The sequence below is a fragment of the Platalea leucorodia genome (genome assembly GCF_965183815.1).
Source record: "Platalea leucorodia genome assembly, chromosome: 1".
NCBI classification, from domain to species: domain Eukaryota; kingdom Metazoa; phylum Chordata; class Aves; order Pelecaniformes; family Threskiornithidae; genus Platalea; species Platalea leucorodia.
The window spans coordinates 141,800,566-141,818,514 of NC_138823.1; the positions used below are offsets into that span (position 1 = coordinate 141,800,566).

General features: G+C 39.4%; 1 protein-coding gene across 1 annotated transcript in view; it reads right to left on the reverse strand.

Annotated features, from left to right (window-relative positions):
- Window positions 1–234: 234 nt before the first annotated feature.
- Window positions 235–17,949, reverse strand: part of COL1A2 (collagen type I alpha 2 chain) — a gene marked incomplete at its 5' end in the record, with an annotated part of 39,947 nt that continues 22,232 nt past the window's right edge. The window contains 22 exons of the mRNA XM_082329581.1: window positions 235–1,036; window positions 1,629–1,871; window positions 2,994–3,184; window positions 3,611–3,857; window positions 4,283–4,390; window positions 4,524–4,577; window positions 5,251–5,358; window positions 5,711–5,764; window positions 5,950–6,057; window positions 6,163–6,216; window positions 7,959–8,066; window positions 8,496–8,603; window positions 10,026–10,187; window positions 11,102–11,155; window positions 11,249–11,302; window positions 12,291–12,398; window positions 12,501–12,554; window positions 12,664–12,717; window positions 13,293–13,346; window positions 13,915–13,968; window positions 15,338–15,445; window positions 16,220–16,318. Coding sequence (XP_082185707.1) covers window positions 890–1,036; window positions 1,629–1,871; window positions 2,994–3,184; window positions 3,611–3,857; window positions 4,283–4,390; window positions 4,524–4,577; window positions 5,251–5,358; window positions 5,711–5,764; window positions 5,950–6,057; window positions 6,163–6,216; window positions 7,959–8,066; window positions 8,496–8,603; window positions 10,026–10,187; window positions 11,102–11,155; window positions 11,249–11,302; window positions 12,291–12,398; window positions 12,501–12,554; window positions 12,664–12,717; window positions 13,293–13,346; window positions 13,915–13,968; window positions 15,338–15,445; window positions 16,220–16,318 — 2,331 coding nt within the window. The 3' untranslated portion in view covers window positions 235–889. The remainder of the gene's footprint in view (window positions 1,037–1,628; window positions 1,872–2,993; window positions 3,185–3,610; window positions 3,858–4,282; window positions 4,391–4,523; window positions 4,578–5,250; window positions 5,359–5,710; window positions 5,765–5,949; window positions 6,058–6,162; window positions 6,217–7,958; window positions 8,067–8,495; window positions 8,604–10,025; window positions 10,188–11,101; window positions 11,156–11,248; window positions 11,303–12,290; window positions 12,399–12,500; window positions 12,555–12,663; window positions 12,718–13,292; window positions 13,347–13,914; window positions 13,969–15,337; window positions 15,446–16,219; window positions 16,319–17,949) is intronic.

The window sequence follows — 17,949 nt, forward strand, 5'->3', positions numbered from 1 at the left end:
CTAAGCAAATATTTTACAGCAATGGGCTAAGATAGTTGCAGTAATGCGAACGTATTGTAAATTCTGGGTATGAGTCTGCCAATGCACCTAAGCAAGTAACTTAACTCATTAGTTTCTTTTGGAACACTGGACATGCTTTATTTCATTTTTTCACAATTTATTTAAACATCTCACATATACAAAATACATTTTCTTTCTTTTTTTGAGAAATGATGATTTTTTTTTTTTTTTACCCATTGTAGAAGATGAAAATGAGATTTGAAAGCAGGAACACCTGATTTTGGAGGAAAAGGACAAAGATGAGGAAAAATGATCCACATGCTTAAGCTGCGGGTGAGACGGGACATTCTAAGTTTTGAGAGAGACTTCAAAGAAACAGAGAAGTGACACTTTAAATGCTACTAGCACCATCAGAGTTCAAGTATTGGAAAGATACTGTGTAATAATGCAATTAGCACCACTGTATTTTGAGTGGAACTGAAAAGTACCTCAGATCGTATGGAGAAGTACCTACATAAGATGTGGATCACACTTGATTTAGTGTATGAGGTAGTTTAAACCTTTGGAAGTCGTGGTTTTAAACTTCCTCTGTGGAAGATATTCAAAGGCCACAAGTGGTGCAAACTTTCATGATTTTTTATTTTGTTTTTTTTTCTTTACAAAGGTTGACATTTCCCAAAACAAGGTGTTAAATCTTGAGAGACTTCCAAGTCCTTTTGGGGCTGTATTAAATTTCATTGCACAATGCTCCAATCAATTCTTCTCCTTCTCTTTCGCCCAGAGTTTAAGCAAGTAGATGAACAGAAGAAATGGAAGGAGTCAGCTTTCATTACAATAAGAAATGACAAGAGAATAATTTGGGAGAGGCTTTAAGTTAATTTTAGTTCATTCATTTGAAACAGACTGGGCCAATGTCCAAACCGAATTCTTGGTCAGCGCCGCCAATATCCAAAGGTGCAATGTCAAGGATGGGCAAGCGAGATGGCTTATTTGTTCTGTATTCAATGATCGTTTTGCCCCATTCATTGTTCTTTCTCTGCAAGAGAAGATTCATTACAATTGTTATTGTATTGTTCATAGTATTGAGAATTGTTTCACCTGAATGGATAATTTCTGAAAGAATTTCATATTAATTTTGCTGCCACTGTTTGCAAATCAGATACCCGTATCCAACTATTTAGATCTCTGATACAGAGAAAATATTTACTTTAATCTTCTGAAGTCATATGTGTGATGCTTTACATGAAGTACCATATTGTTCACACTGATGTTAAATCCTCAGAGAACCCTGCCTGAGTTTTTCAGGACTTAAAGATCCTGCCCCTCCTACAGCTTGTGCACAATTTTCTCATCAATCTTCAGCTTACACAGAATTTGGGTCTGGTCCCTCTGAAAAGCTTTTTGTTTTTTGCCACACTGCACAGTACAAAGTAGGCTTTGTTTGTACCCAAGTCCTTCCCGCTTGTTAAAGATCTGGCATAGTTGGTTTTGTAGGCTATTTACCTTCACTGCGTACAATTTTGCTGGTCTGACTGATAATCTAATTCTGAATCAAAGCACAACTCTGTCCCTAATCAACGTACTTAAGCATGGGCAATCACAGCGCCCATGGTTTCTGTGTTACTTACAGAGCAGCCATCCTCAAGAACACTGAAAGTGAATCTGCTGTTGCCTTCAGCTCGTAGCTCAACATCGTTGGATCCCTGCAGTATAACAGCCTTTTTAAGGTTGCCGGTTTCCTCATCCATGTAGGCAATGCTGTTCTTGCAATGGTAGGTGATGTTCTGGGAGGCATGGTTGGCCAGCAGACGCATGAAGGCAAGTTGGGTGGCCATATCCTTTGAGGTCACTCCTTCATCATTGTATTCAAACTGAAAAACAGAAAGGAGCCCAGTCAATTGTATTGCTGGGGAAAGTTGGATGTTTGTAATGGAAGTATGTGATATTTGCTCTAGGAACATTAAAAAAAAATCACATAAGTCTGCAATCACTTGTCTATTGCAACTAAAGAGCATCAAATAAAACTAGAAGGAGGTAGGTTGAAAACCAGACATGAGTGGATGTAGTTAAATTGTAGAACTCTGTTCCAAGATAGGGTGTTAACTGTTTATGTGGATTCAAAGACAAGATCAGACAAGTTCAAGGGAGAGAAATCTATGGTTTCCATAGGTACACAGAAACAATGCCTGTCTCAAGAAAACCCTGAATTTTTTTTTTTTTAGTCTAATAGAATAGTGTCTGTGGATATTACAAATGTTTACTTCATTCTTGTATTCTTTTACCGCATCTACTTTTAGCCACTGTAAGAAACAGAGGACCCTAGACTACCCTGGACCCTTGTTCTGACCCAGCGTGATCAATCTGATGTTCTTATATTACAGATCTTGGACACTGTGATTTCATTGTAAGATAAATTCAATTTCATTTAAGAATTATGTAATTAGATCTCCTTAGCTGTACAAAAGTCATTTATTTGCAATTGGCTGGTACAGTGCCTAACGTGCAAGTACATCTATTTCTTGGTTTTACTTACACTGGCAATTCTGAATGTTACGGTAGCATACACTCAGGATCTGTGATGTATAATATAAGTATCTTTCCAGGAACAATGTCATATGTAAAAAATCTCAATTAAAAGAATAAGCAAAGATTTTTATTTTTTTTTTTTAACTTTTTCAGACAGTTTCTGAACTGTCTTTATACTAATGTACCATATTTCAGTCCAGGCTTCCCTTAGCAATAGCCATTAGTCATGCTGAATTGATCATTTGCAGACACCAAGAAAAATTAGAACAATACTGAGAAATCCTTTTAGCAAATTGTGATCCAAACCAGAACTGGAGCTCTGTTCCCTTGAGAGAAAAGGTAGTTCCCTTTTTCATATTTCTCCTCTAAGAGAGTTTAATTTATGTGTTTGCTTGCTGAGAGTCAGGGAATTGGGAATTCTTCAGATAGCACTGTAGGAAACAATCATCCTCCCATACATCACTTACCTGGCTGCCACCATTGATAGTTTCACCAAACCATACGTGCTTCTTGTCCTTGGGATTCTTGTTGACATACCAGTTCTTAGCAGGAATATTGTCAGGGTTGGCATGGATGCAAGTCTCACCAGTGGCAAAGTCACAGTACGCTCTAATGGCATCTGCAGAGCAGCCTTGGTTGGGATCAATCCAGTAGAAGCCTGCCATTGAGGAAAGAAATGTGAAAAATAATAGTTCACTGAGCCTAACATTTGCATTCAGTTTATATTCACTTGTTTGATGTAGGAACTCAGAGAGAGGTCATAAATATCACAACTAGGTACAATATTAAGGTGATAACTGGCATAAATATGTATTTTAGATTGTTAATGTATAAGAAACTGTATTTGAAAGCTAGGGTTAAATATTTTTGTATTATTTTGACAAAACATTGCAATAATCACACAACAATAGCTATAAAGAGCTTTTCAGAATGTCCATGTATCTCTTTCCAGTGGAGGCAGACAGAACTTCACTGGTCATGTAGTATCTTCACTGGGTGGCCAAGGATACCATTAATCAAAGAAAGCTAATAAGCTGGAAGTACTCCCTGAGTCAGAAAGGGCAAATATCTGGCACTAACATACCGCTGCTCCATTCTGGGTGGCTTAGTCTTAGGTCACGGCAGGTGCGAGCTGGGTTCTTTTTGGAGCCTTCTGGGGTCAGCAGGGTCTCAATTTGGTTGTTCAATGTTTTCAGAGTGGCATCAACTTCATAATCCTTGGGTCTGAGAGAAGGCTGATCAGCCCGGTAGTATTCTGCATCATAGCCAACTTCGTATCCACCACCATTGGGACCAGGGGGACCAGGGGGACCAGGAGGACCAGGAGGACCCTACAGTTTTTCGAAAGCAAAAGACAAGAAGCGTTTTATTAGACATATGGCTCTCTCAATTAAATGCTTCCACACACGCATAGTCCTGCTTAACTCCTAGCACCCTCAGCTCTAATCTGAGGCAGCACATATGGACCTGCCCTGTGGTGAGTACTATGGGCTCAAGCAGTAGGAGATGCACAGTGTAGGACTACCACATCTTTTGTGTATTTGCTGTCTGGCCATAAGGAATGAACAAGGACTTCAGGTTTAGGCCTACTAGGAAAATGTTTAATGTTGAATAACAACAGACCTCTGGAAGTCTTTTTTTTTTTTATTTTAATAAATAAAACCACATCTTTTCCTAAACTGCTAGGCTTTTGAAGTGATTTTCTTGTAACTGTGACATAAATATCTTACATCAACAAAAACTAAGTTATACTTACAGCAGGGCCTTGGCTACCATGAGAGCCACGCACACCAGCAGGGCCAATAGGTCCAGGGAGACCATTGCGACCATCTTTACCAGGAGGACCAGAAGGACCAGGTGGACCCTAAAAGGAAACTCGAACAGTTTAATGACAGTAGAAAACACTACAAATACAGATTCATATAAATGGGAGTGTGCATATATATTGCACAAAAGGAATGGGAGAGTTATTTGAGTATGTTCTTAAATTCACATACCCGTGGGCCAGCAGGGCCGTTGTTACCAGGAGGACCTTGATCACCATGTTGGCCCTATTGGGAAAGATACATGCATAGTCATTAGAAAAATGCAGTGGCACATATTTGTATTAGCATGATTCCAGAAGGAGCTATAGTCAGCATGTGTATTTGAGCTCAGAGAATGGGAATCTAGGGCTAATTGCATTTATTAGTGGAGCTGGGGTACGAAATGCCTGTTTTGGGGAGGGAAGAGAGAGAGCATAAAGAGGTATTTAAGGGGATAACATATAAAAGTCTCTATATTGTTTCTTCAGATTTTCAAAGGCTTTAAAATAAAAATCGGAATTCCTAAAGGGGATACCAGAATTTAAAGGGAAGAAAATCTACAAATTACTTCTGCTTCTCTGTGATCCAAAAGGCTTTACAATTTCTGGCCAAAATAAGAAACAATATTAAAACAAAGGCAGAACTTTTTGAATTCTGTGCTAGCCAAATGCAGTTGAGTTTCAGGGCAACTAATGGTACTCACAGTTCTAAAGCCAACTGTGAATGACAATAGCAAAAATGGCTATTTTATGTGAAGAGGGTTGAGTGTTAAAGAGAATCTTACGGCCTTTGAAAGATGATGCAGAATGGAGTAAGTGGTATCAACCTGCTGGGTTGTGCATATGTAATTCTACACCAGGGTGACCTTATTTCCTTTTTTTGCTCTTTATATTCAAAATACTGAAAATCATTTACTTACAGCAAGACCAGGAAGACCCTGCAATCCATTGTGTCCCTTCAAGCCAGGCAGACCTCTATGCCCCTTATCACCAGGTTCACCTTTCTCACCACGGGGACCTTGTGGGCCCTAGGAAGGAATATAGGTGTCAGAGGAATAAAATAGAAGGCTTCAAGTATATACTACTGTCAAAGCAAGAATTAAGCATGAGCATTCTACATTATTCCATAGATTGCCCCTGATACATATACATATGTACACCCTTTTAACACACCCAGGAAGAGTGTCAATCCCAAAAGCTTCAAAATGATAGGTCCCATAAGAGAAAATGCTGATTGAGATTCCATGTCTATAAATATTTACAGCTCCTTAAGCACTACTTTTTGGGCCCATATCTTGAGAACAGTCATGAGTCCTTATTAATAAAGCACGTTTTCTCTTCTTGCATCAATGTGGTAATGTATTTAGAAATCAGACTTACAGCAAGACCTCTTGGACCAAAAGCACCAGCAGGACCGACAACGCCAGCAGGACCCTGAAACAGGAATAGAAAATGCATGTCACTGCTGTATATTATACCTAATAAAGGTTCCATGCTCAACACATCTCTGCAGAAAGTAATTATCCACATACTGTAGGGGTTTGATATATAATGTATATATATGATGGACAAATGGTAGTCCCATGTTAATCAAAAAAATTAAGGTCTCATCAACTTACAGGATCACCACGGTTTCCAGGCTTTCCAGAAGGACCAACTTGGCCATGAGGACCAGGGGCACCCACAGCACCACTGGGACCAGGGTTACCAGGAGCACCACGCTCACCCTGGGAACAAAGGAATGCAAAGGGAGAGACAGTTTGTTACTACCGACTTACACATATTGCAGTATTTCTTCCATGATTATGAAATAAAAGAAAACAACAAGTTACCTTGAAACCAGGAGCACCATCACGGCCTGGAGGACCATCGTTTCCAGGATTGCCCTGTTAAAATACCATGAAAAAGCATTAAATTCCATCAACCTTAATCTCTCACAGAACTGTGTGTCAGTCTAATTGCTCCCAATGAGAGTAAGAAGACATTGAGATGGGATAGCATAAATCTTGATGATTTCAAGCAAACAAACTCTTCCTTATAGATGCCACTCTCAAATCCCTTAAATATATTAATGTTCTCAGAAAAATAAGATGGTCTTCAAATATTTTAGGTTTTACAAGTTCAGTATAGAAGAAAATTACTAGGTTTTGCTGTACTTCTCTAAATGAAAAGGTCAAGACAATAGTGGTCTTCATCTAGCTTGCACTCTTGTAAAACTGAGACCTACTTTTTAGATGAAAAATGCCAGTGGTGAGAAAAGGACTTCAGCAGTAATCACAGCTAAATTACTTTGTTGTGGTACTTCACAAGCTTAAATGGCTTCCTTTGTGAATGTTAATTTCACTTCAACTGTGTACAGTTCAACGCTGTGTACACTAGCAAACCTTTTCCTTCAGAAAATTCCCATGGAACAGAAAATTTATTTCTTTTTAATACTTACGAAATAAAATTACTATTCTCTGATCTCTTTGAAATCCTGTGTGTCTCAGGACTCGCAGGAGTCCCATATTAACAATGCTTCAGGTTACCAAATAAGCTTCCCTGATAAGGCCCAGAGAAAGCTTTATATAGTTACCCTTACAGGAGACCAGATAGCATGTTAATACTCTACTTTTTAACTGTTCTTATAGTGTAATTAAGTCATGTATAGCCACTGTATGGATACTCTTCTTCAAGGTGAACTACTAACTTGGATGGTTAAATTAGATGGATAAGTTTATTTACTGCTCTATGAAGAACTGGGAGCAGGGCCTTACCCTCCAAGTAATCACCCATAAGGCAGGGCATTAGAAGGAGCAATTTGTTCCACTCCAGTGTTCCCACATTCCCCCTTCTGCACAGGACTCAGGTCCTCCATTGTGTCTTAACCCGCACTGATCTCTGCAATTCAGCAGTACTTGCCACACAAGCTAGAGTTTGTTCCATCATGTTTTTAGCCTACAAACATACTTTACATTTTATGGTGAGGGAATGAACATTGGGAAATATTATGTAGCTCAGCCACAATGTTAAAGTGTATCTGTTTTGTTAGGACTCCAAAATAGTGCTGAGTGTTGCACAAGTCCAATAACTAAATTCTAACATTTTGTGTAATGTGCTTCATATGCCATCTGAGTGGGCCTTAAGTCAAAAAACACCTTGTCTTTAATACCACGGATCACTAGATCCCTCAAGGAAAAGTGACTGCAATTTTTTACTTCCCTGAAAGATATGTATATTACATCTAACATGGTGCTTAAAAAAATCTGCTGATAACAAGCTTTCCTGATATATTCTTCTCTATAGCCAAAACTTTATTCCCTGGGATGTACTATTTTTCCCAGCTCCGACAATGAAGTAATCTTTTTCCCACTCCATCTTTCTTGGCAATTAAGTAAAAAGTCAAAAGATTCTGATAGTGACTCCAGGATGTATTTCAGACACAACTTGTGCCTTGAAGAATCTGTCACCTAGTTGAGGGTGCGAATCCATGTCTATTTGAATCCTGCTATAGTTTTCCCTGAAGACACCAGAAGGCACAAGTTTGCTAGCAGAACAACCTCCAGTTGCATCCGTCTTTTCTGTGTATTTGTCTTTGGTTCAGCACAAAAGAAAAGCAATCCTGAAGAGGAAATAAGACATAGCTTACATCACGACCAGCTTCACCAGGAGCACCATTTGGACCAGGAGAACCCACAGGACCAGAGGGACCACGGGCACCAGGAGGACCAGAAACACCCAGGGGACCAGGTTCACCCTAATACAGGAACAGTGGTAACAAAATGTGACATTATAATACAACACAAACCAGCCTTACAGAACTTTTGGCCTATATCTAAGAGAAACATTTCTCTGCAATCAGTTCTGGAAGTGAAACAGATCCAGGACACAAGAAACATATCTAACTACACCAAATATTAGCTTCATTCTAAATTTTCTACCTCTTCTATCAGAAACCTCTGATGCCATTCAAAAATATGCTCACCTGCAGACACAAGTCTTGTTTGTCTGCAGCAAGCAATAATTTCTTCCGCTGCTCTGACTGTGTTATGTTCATATTCTCTGTTTGCAGCAGCAATGGAAACAGCAGGATCTACATCTCCTTTACCCTGGTTTCCCTTAAGAGGAGACCTCAACTTTTTTCTTTACACCTATCTGTTCAAAGCAGTTAAAGTCATATACTCACTGTTGCTCCAGAGATGCCTGGAAGACCACGTTCTCCCCGAGAGCCAGGCAGACCAAGGATACCAGGAGCACCAAGAATACCCTGAGGACCTGGGGTACCAGGAGGACCCTATGACATGAAAAGAGTATTATTTATATTAACAGAGAAACATCGATTTTTATGGCCCTCCACATTTCTCATTTGTTTTGCTCTACAACAGCACCAACTGCTTTCCAAGGATCTCAATGTGTGTCAGTGCTAGTTCCTGCATGGAGGAAGCTGTAACCAAGCCATGAGACTTTAAACTCCAAAGCTAAAGGTCTGTAATAATTAATAATGTAATGCCTGTTATACTTCCCTCACAACTGTTTTCCAGTGAAAATGCTGTTTCTGGACAACACTATACACATGCTTTTTCTCTTCCCATTCACTAACAGTGGGTGATGCATGAAAACTGGGGTATCTCTCAGTATGGAGAAGATGACTATGTGAGGGGATTCCATAGGGAAGAGACTGATCATCTGAGACTGATCCTGAGACAGCCTTAGAAGATCTCTAGGTGGTATCTGACATCTCTAAACAACCCTTAGAGCTCTCTACTGACCATCTGAAAGGTAAAGGTTGTTTAGTGACTCTTCCATTTTCTTAAAATTTGAGCATATGTGGCGCTAAACTTGGCATAAGTAATCATCCTGACCGACTACCCTAAATTATTATCCTAACTTACCGTCAGGCCTACTGGTTCAATTATGTTTTTCAGAATTGAAATTAAATTAGAATATAAAAATTAGAACATATATTGCTTTATACTGGACATTAAAGGGCAAATTTTCAATTGTCACTTTCAAAATCTTAACATACATGTCTGACAATGACACTGAAGATTTCATTCTTAGCTGTAACTTCTGTAGGTCACAGAAGAAATGTCTATAAATTTTTATTGGGAAACAACAGAGTGGTAATTCACACAAGTGCATACTTCCATAAGACAGAAATGTGTCTGACTTTAAAAACGCCAGTAATTCTGGATGTGCAAGCTTAAAGACACTCAAAATTAATTTATTCATTTGCATAATTCTAAGCCACCCTGGGGTCAGACAACTATAACCTTGTAATACTCCCAAATTTCCGATGCAGAAACGTATTGAGATTGTTCTAAATGGATGTTCGCATGTTCCTCCTTTTTCAATCCATGATGCTCAATTTCAGAGCAGGAGACTCTGCTTCCCTTTTGCAGACTAAGTAGCAATGTCTTCTGCAGTTAGCTGTGTTGCTTTCACTTGGGCTACTTGCAGAGAAAGATGCAACTCATCATAAGAAAAAAAGAGAGAGAAACCTGACCCAGAGATCAGGTTCACTTTTTATGGCATGTTTGTCAAACACGTCTATAAACAATTATTTCTTGAGTCTCAGTGGAGCTTCTACTTAAAAGCTTTGCTAAATTTGTGGATAAAGAGAAAAGCCCTTCACAAATACCAGAAGTATCTTAGAAGCCATAACATTTACATGAAGAGAAACATTTTTAACGAGATGTGACAGTCAATAACTTACAGCAGCGCCAGCCTCTCCAGATGGACCTTTCTCACCAGCAAAACCAGGTGGGCCAGCAATACCTTGTTCACCAGTACGGCCAACTGGACCAACATCACCACGTAGACCTCTAGCACCATCTTTGCCAGCTGGGCCAGGAGGACCAGGGGGACCAGTGATGCCCTAGGATTGAGTACAAATATGGTATCATTACAGTATAGACCCATTAACTGGGAAGAACAGAGACAAGTTTCATTTTATGTCCATGTACAAAAATTGTGCTTTGCAATAAACAGGTTATCAGCTGTTCTGAAGCAGCAGCTTCTATTGCTTTTGTTAGCAGTGGATAGCTGGAATCAGTAGAATTATTGAACTGAGAAATTTTATTTTTTTTTTACTCAGTGCAGGTGAAAGTGGCAAACTTTGGCAGGAAAATATTGATTTGGCTCTGGAGACATTAATTGCAACTACAAAATCTATGAGAAAAAAACCTCTTCCAATTCAACAGGATTATTTGCTTTGGATACTGGAATTTACAATATATTTAAGTGTAGGGTATCTAAGGAAAGAAGTGCCTTTTGGTAAAGGTTGGAAACACCTTTGAAAAGAAAACTACAAATGTCAATTTTAAATGAGAATTTTTGGCTGAAAAATAAAGAAGCAGGGATTCACATTCTTGAACACAATGAGAGGTTGCCCTACTTGAGACAGGGGCTGGAGCTGCAGATACTTTGGAAAGTGTGGACAGAAGATAACCTTAACATTCTTTTTCAAATAGGACATGACCTTCTTATTCCACTCAAAATCAATGGCCATGCAGTTGCTCATGGTGAACAAAAGCAAAAGAAACACAGACTTTTACAAATGGTTAGGCACCTCAAGATGCAGAGGGATGCTTGATGGATTGTAAAAAAAAAAAAACCAAAACCTAAATGCGTAACTCCCACGATGGAAGTTTAAACAGTTAAGAGACTCTTTCTTATCTCATCCAGTCCTATAAGGATCTGAGGTGATTCCAGTGACAAAAATGAGGATTATCCCTAACCAGTGCAACTTCTGACTTATCTCCCATTAGAACTTCTTCATTAGTTACTTACAGCAGGGCCAGGAGGACCAACTCTTCCAGCAGCACCAGGGAAACCAGTCATGCCCTAAAAATAAAAGTGAAAAAGAAGATTTGGTTTAAAGGAAACAATGACTTCATGAAAAGCAATAACGTCAGTGCCAAAAGCCTGAAGACTTACAGGAGGACCAGCATCACCACGAGGGCCAGCAGGACCAGCAGCACCAGCGGGACCCTATGTATGAAGGATTGAAAAAGACAGATGAATCAAGCAAAGACTGTTAATGTTCCTTATTTAGAATAAGGGCTCAGTCTCACTCTCATGAAAGTTAAGGGCAATTTTGCTTTTTACTTTAACAGGAGGAGGACTGGGCCCAAAATCACAATTCCTGTCCTGATCCTAGGGTAGTAAATACTCACAGACATTTTAAATCAGTATCGTAAGGACTGCGAAGAGTTGCATAAGGCATTTATGATGCAAATGAATTTGCCTTGCAAATGTTATGTGCATCTAAGTAAATCTGGAAGTCCAAATATGAAAGACATAGTAAGGCAATGAACAGCAAGTCCTCTGTGCTGTATGACTAATACAGCCACGTAGTGCAAGGGCCTGGTATTGCTCTGTTAGAAGCATACAGTAAGAACCCCAAGCCATGTTATCTTGCAACACTTTACAATATTTGAAATACCGAGGCCCGACTTTCTGCATCATTTCAACCAGTTCCCCAATAATGGGCTGCATGCATGTGAAGTAGTATATACCTTTGGGCTATAAAGGTGTTAGCACATGAAAGGCCTGTGTGCAAGTGGGTGCACAGACAAATTTGCACATATGCTTCCAGATGACTGGGTCTGAAAGTCAGACTGTGACAGCACATCCTGTCTTTGAAAGGAAGATACCATCATCCTCAGCTCAGAACTTACCCACAATCACCCCCTGAATGGTCCAAGATAGACTGATTTTGCTGATCTTCAGGGCAAGTTGAAAACTATTTTTTTTTCTCTTCATTTCAGTTCCAGACTCACGATCTGAGCCCACATAAATAGATTGACAAAGTTTATATAATGTGTGAAAATCAGTATGGTGACTTTCCTCACAGCCTAGTTTGAAGTCTTGTTTCTTTTTTTAATTACCTTTTCCAAATTCAAGGCCTTCAGGCTAGCATATTGCTTGCATAGCACAGTTAAGAACCATGCATTTTACAAAGACACAGCTCACTTACTGGTGGTCCAGAAGCACCAATTGGGCCAATAGCACCTGTTGGTCCACTTTCACCCTTGGGTCCTTTAGGCCCACGCTCGCCTTTAGCACCAGGCTGACCAGCTGCACCCTATGGGCAGAAAAACACACAGAACAAGGAGTTGGAAAAGCATGCAAAGGAAACAGAGGAATGGCATGGCATCAATAAGAGGAAAGCGCAAACAATACTCACAGGAGGTCCAGCAAATCCACTAGGACCTACGGGACCAGGCTCACCACGTTCACCCTAAAGAGAGGACAAAAAAGAGAGGATTGGTTGGAATGGGCCTTAAAATGGGTATTTTTCTGAACATCATGTCTTTGACACAGGAATAGTTGTAGGAATTGCTACTTACAGGGATACCACGGGCACCAGCAGGACCAGCAGGACCAGCAGGACCTCCTTCACCCTAAAACAGATTGCAGGAAACATTACGACACTGTGGGGGAAGGCCTCACTGCAGTCAGAACAGGGGTGATCTTGTGGTACAGACACATATAGCGAGTCACCCCGTGTCTCCAATGGAGAGGGTGTTACTGAAAATGCTTCGGTTTTGACCTGCCCTGTATCAGTAATTTCTAACAATACTCAGACAGGATAAAGAATCATTCTGAGCTAATGTGTGGTTGTTCATCACATCAAAACCTCTTCTCACAGTGCGAGGAGGATTGTGGCGATTAGCCTCAACTGGGAAGAATTCAGGCAAAGCCTAAATCAGAATCTTCTCCCCATATAACCCACTGCCATGTAGATGTGCATCCCTTCCCTGCCCTTTTAGGAAAAGGTTTGGGGTGTTATGGCAAACTTCACTGAATAGTTCTACAGTTCCAATACCGCTTGCCTCCCAAATCTGAAAAATTTGCAGAACTCGTGCACACTAGAAAAATGGAAGTGGTTTTTATGGAACTCCTCATCTTAAATATTCATGCATTGGTAAACTGCATAAACAAACGAGACACTCTTTCATTCAAAGAGCAGACTTACCCGATCACCAGCACCACCAGCAGGGCCAGGAGCACCAATAGCACCAGGGAGACCCTATAGGTAAAGAGACAGGACACCATTTCTAACAAAATGTAAGCAGGAGTGACTACTTTTAATATTTTTTCTCCTTCCTCCTGCAGACAGGTGTGTGACTTTCTTCCAGCTGTTTTCAATATAAAGGACACGTGATTTTATAAAACAAAATCTATTCTGTTATTTTCCTTCTTAAGTATGAATCCTAGGACAGGCAGCCAAAATTTCAAATTAATGATAATTTTGTGTGGCTTTGCAGGCTGCCTTTAGAATTAGCTGTCTGGGCGGAGCCCATAAATTTAAAACACGATGATGTCACACTGAACAACTGTCTATGAAATACAAGGTTCTTTGCCCATGTCATTTCTCTGCTTGTGTGCATGAAAAGTTACCATTTTTCTCTCTCTCCCCCCAAAATTCACACACCCCTGGACAAGCGGCAACAAAATCATATTGATTTGTATCAAAAGTGAGCAGGTATAAGAGGAAATGCAATACAGTGGGAAATGTAAGTCCTGAACATCTTTTTCAGTCACTTAAGTTCTGAGGTGTAGCAAGGTAAACTCAAATAGAACCAAAAGATACTTACACGAGCACCATCTCTTCCTGTTGCACCAGTATCACCTCTCAGACCTGGGGCACCCTAGAATACACACAGGGGAAAAAAAGCATTATATTGGTAATGAACACAATAGTTTGTATGAAAGAAGTCTTGAACTGGTTGCTGAGTATCCATGTATTACTTGCATATCATATGAGATGCTTATCATGCTAGTTTGTTTGGGGAATGGACTTTGATTATTATTTCATTCTTATTGCTGAGTATGTACTGATTTGCAAAGTGAGAATTTGCAGACAAAGGGGACTGACAGGCTTTTCAGAATTATGAGCCTGCCTCTTTCATGGGAAACCTATTTAGTTTCCCCCAGGCGGCAAAAATTTTGAATGGAATTAAAAATTCAAAACCAAATTGATGTATATTCCAAATGATGAATGTAAATCCCTGCTCAAAATACCTTTTCTTTTGGTCAAGAAATAACCATATGTAAAAATTCTTTTGGATATTCATGTTATACTTCCTATTTGAAGCAGGAAAAGAACTGTTAAAAACAATTACGTCATATGAGTGGTCACATAAAATGCCATATGTTTTGTATAACAAAAAGTTATATCCAGGACATCACTAGTGTCAAGAAATCAGACCAGCACTCTGTTCTATCTATTTCTTTTTAATACATCCTACTCTTCTGCCTTAATCTGCATGTCAGTACGTAGTGTTTGATAAAAAGTTGCAGGCAATTTTTGTCTTAATTTCCTTGCAACTCCATTTATGCTAAATGACTATGGATTTTTTTAGTCAAAACAAAGCAAGCTGTTCTAGAAATCTCAGTTTAGAGTTTAAATAATGAACAGAAGAGAATATGGAATGAGATGTACATAACAAGATAAAAATCAGTTTTATAGGCAATTATATGGATAAAGCAGAGGTAGCAACAGGACTTGCAGCCAGACTTCACAGCTTTATATAAGGGCTTACATTGGCTAAAATGTTTTCTGATTTTATAGACAACTATAAAATCACAAAATTTTTCTAACTGATTTACTTATATCATAGTCACTGCACCTACAGCAGTCAAGGATTTGATCAGAGACTCAGTCCTTTGTGATCAGTAGACCCATTCCTACTATAAAGCCTGTACTCAAAGACAGCTTCAGTATTTCTTCCGTAAAGATAAGCTCATTGTTAACCAACCCTGTGAAGCACCAACTGACACTTAAACGAATACCAAATGCTGAGCAAAGATCAAAATACAACCTTAGAAAAGACTGTCAGTCTGTTAGACCAACAAAACCTCTACTTAAGGACTACTAATGAGTCATCATGTAGTACAGTCTCACAGTAAATTAAAGTTGCAGTGGGGTAACCTGCAGGTTTTTTTAAGTTAATTAAACTCAAGCATCTCCCAGACCTGTGCATGCCGTAACAAAGCAGGTTAGACCATCCACCTTACCTTTTCACCCTTGCCTCCTGGAACACCAGCAACACCTCTCTCTCCTGGGATTCCACCAGGGCCAGCAGGACCAGGACCACCAGCAGCACCAACATTGCCAGGCTCACCCTAGCAGCAACAGCATACCATGTAAGACAGGTCAAATCATTCACATAATTTGGAACAAAATTTTGTCATTACTACTTTGCCCATCGTTCTGCTTGCTTGGAAATAGTGTGAGTAATACTATTTCATCTTAAGCTATTGTACTTATTTTACTTTTTTAGCGAGTGAAGATGCCAGATGTGAACACTCTCTCTGATTCTGTGGGCTCCCAAGGTTTTAGGAGGGCTATGTGGTTTAGGAGGGGTTGAGGAGGGTTATGTGGGCTCCCATATTCCAAACTAAACTTTTGTGGAAAGACTACCCACAAAATTATTGAAAACTAAGACCCACACTCAATTAGCATCAAGCCAACGTTATTTTGGTAGAAGGCGGCTCATTATTGTGCTAAAGTTTTGGCGAAAATATTGCTTACTAGACACAAGAACTTCCTGTGTAGAAGTAGAGGTGGGAATAAACAGAAGTCAGCATGAATTTTGGCCAAAATCTCGGACCCTATCTTAAAACAGAATAATAGTATACGCAGCTGACAAGCTGTATTCAAACTGATTCCAAACTGGAGTTCCCCTCCCATTGTCTATAGCACTAAACATAAAAACCTTTAATATTGCTCTGGACTAGCGGGGATGGAACTTTACCATTTGAAGAAATGACTCAGTGCCCATGGTGTATAGGTAACTACCTGTTACCAGTAATCACTTAGGCTCTTAGAAAAGAAGGTTTTGGATTGCCTTCATCAGGAATTCAACAGTGAGGCAATGGCAGCTGGAAAAGGCCTACCTTGTTACCATCAGGGCCTGGTGGGCCAGATGGACCACGGCTTCCAATGGGACCAGCAGGACCAACAGCACCGCTTTCACCAGGAGGACCGCGTTCACCCTGCAGGAGGCAGTCTGATTTGAGTTTTTCCTTGAATTGTTCTGTAGCTGAGAGGTTTAAAAGCACTGACTAGTAGCAATGACAATGCTACGCATTTTTAGCTGAACAAACCATTAAGAACTATATTAGAATTGTGCAGATATTAACAAAACTGGTCATAAGAATTGGATGTAGCTTTTGACACAAATATAGCAAAGTGAAGTACTGAAGTCTTGCATCATGATAACAGCTGACAATTAAAGTACAAGTATTTCTTGAACATGGATTTTGGCTAATGTGCTCATTCTGGTAACAGTATCTTGCATTCTATTGTCAAATGATCTTCTGATACCAATTTGTGGGCAGACAATGGATTCTAGTGAAATTAGAGCCACAGTAATTGACAAACAATTATTTTTACAGTGCCAAATGCCTGGTAAATATTGGAGAATAAAGGTGACAGCTAAAGCCTACTAATGCAACCTGTACGTTATAACAGGTATAAGGATAAATTCTGAAACAGAGGTCATCTGGAGACATGGAAGTAGCCAGAAACTGGGCTTAAATGCACAATAGATCTATCAAAGGTAGAAATATCAGTTTTACTAAAGGCATCTCAAATTATCCCAGTGTGATCAAGTTGGACATTAGTGAATAATCTGGTAAGGCATAATGGAGATTTTTAGTTAATCTGGGAGTTCGAATGAGAACTATAATGTCGTCAGAAAGGACTCAAGGAGAGGTATCACACTGCTGAAAAGCACCAATGATGCACCAACTTATATTGTAGTGATGTTCCCCAATTAATATATCTTTTCATTATTTTTACATATATTTTGTTAATGACAGAGAGGCAGAAAAGGAAGATAGATATTTATGAAATATGCAGATATCACAAAGGTGGAAGCTCTTGTCAACAGGAAGAAGGGTTGGCATATTACAGAGGAAGAAGTGAATAACCTGCTGGCTGGCTGTCACAGTAGGATTGGGACAAAATTCAAGAATGCAAAGTACCAGGCCATTTATTTAGGTACCAAAAATGAGTATTTGTGCTGTAAATGGGGAGTTCACCTGGTGAAAATGACAGAAGGGGAAAGGTGATAAACTATAGCCAACAATACGATGCAGACATGAAAAAGGCAAATGTGATCTGGCACAAGCGGTGAGGTATTTTTAGGGAGTGTTAATTTTGTTGTACAAAGCATCAGTAAGACCTACTTTGGAATACTGAATGAAACACACTCTGCCTGGGTACGAGATGCTTAAGGCAAGCTAGAGTAGAGACAGGTAACTGCTACTACAATGATAAAGGGAACTTGGCTTGCATAGATTAGCAAAATGAAAGTTTAAAGAGGACATGGTTACAAATACAGCCTCAGGGGACTAAATATAGGGAGGAAAAGTGCTATTTAAACTGATGGACGTGACTGATAAGAGTGAATGGAATATTTGTCATGAATACATTTAGTCTGGAAGTCACAACAAAAGAGGAAGCAGTAGAAGTAGTTTAAATATCAACCTGTTGTATATCAATATGTTGTATTCGGTAACTGAGAAGAGCCATTTGTCCTGAGAAACTTGGAAATGCATATAGTTACTATAATAATTGAACACATTATTAAGAAAGTCTGTACTAGATTTCAAATGGGTTA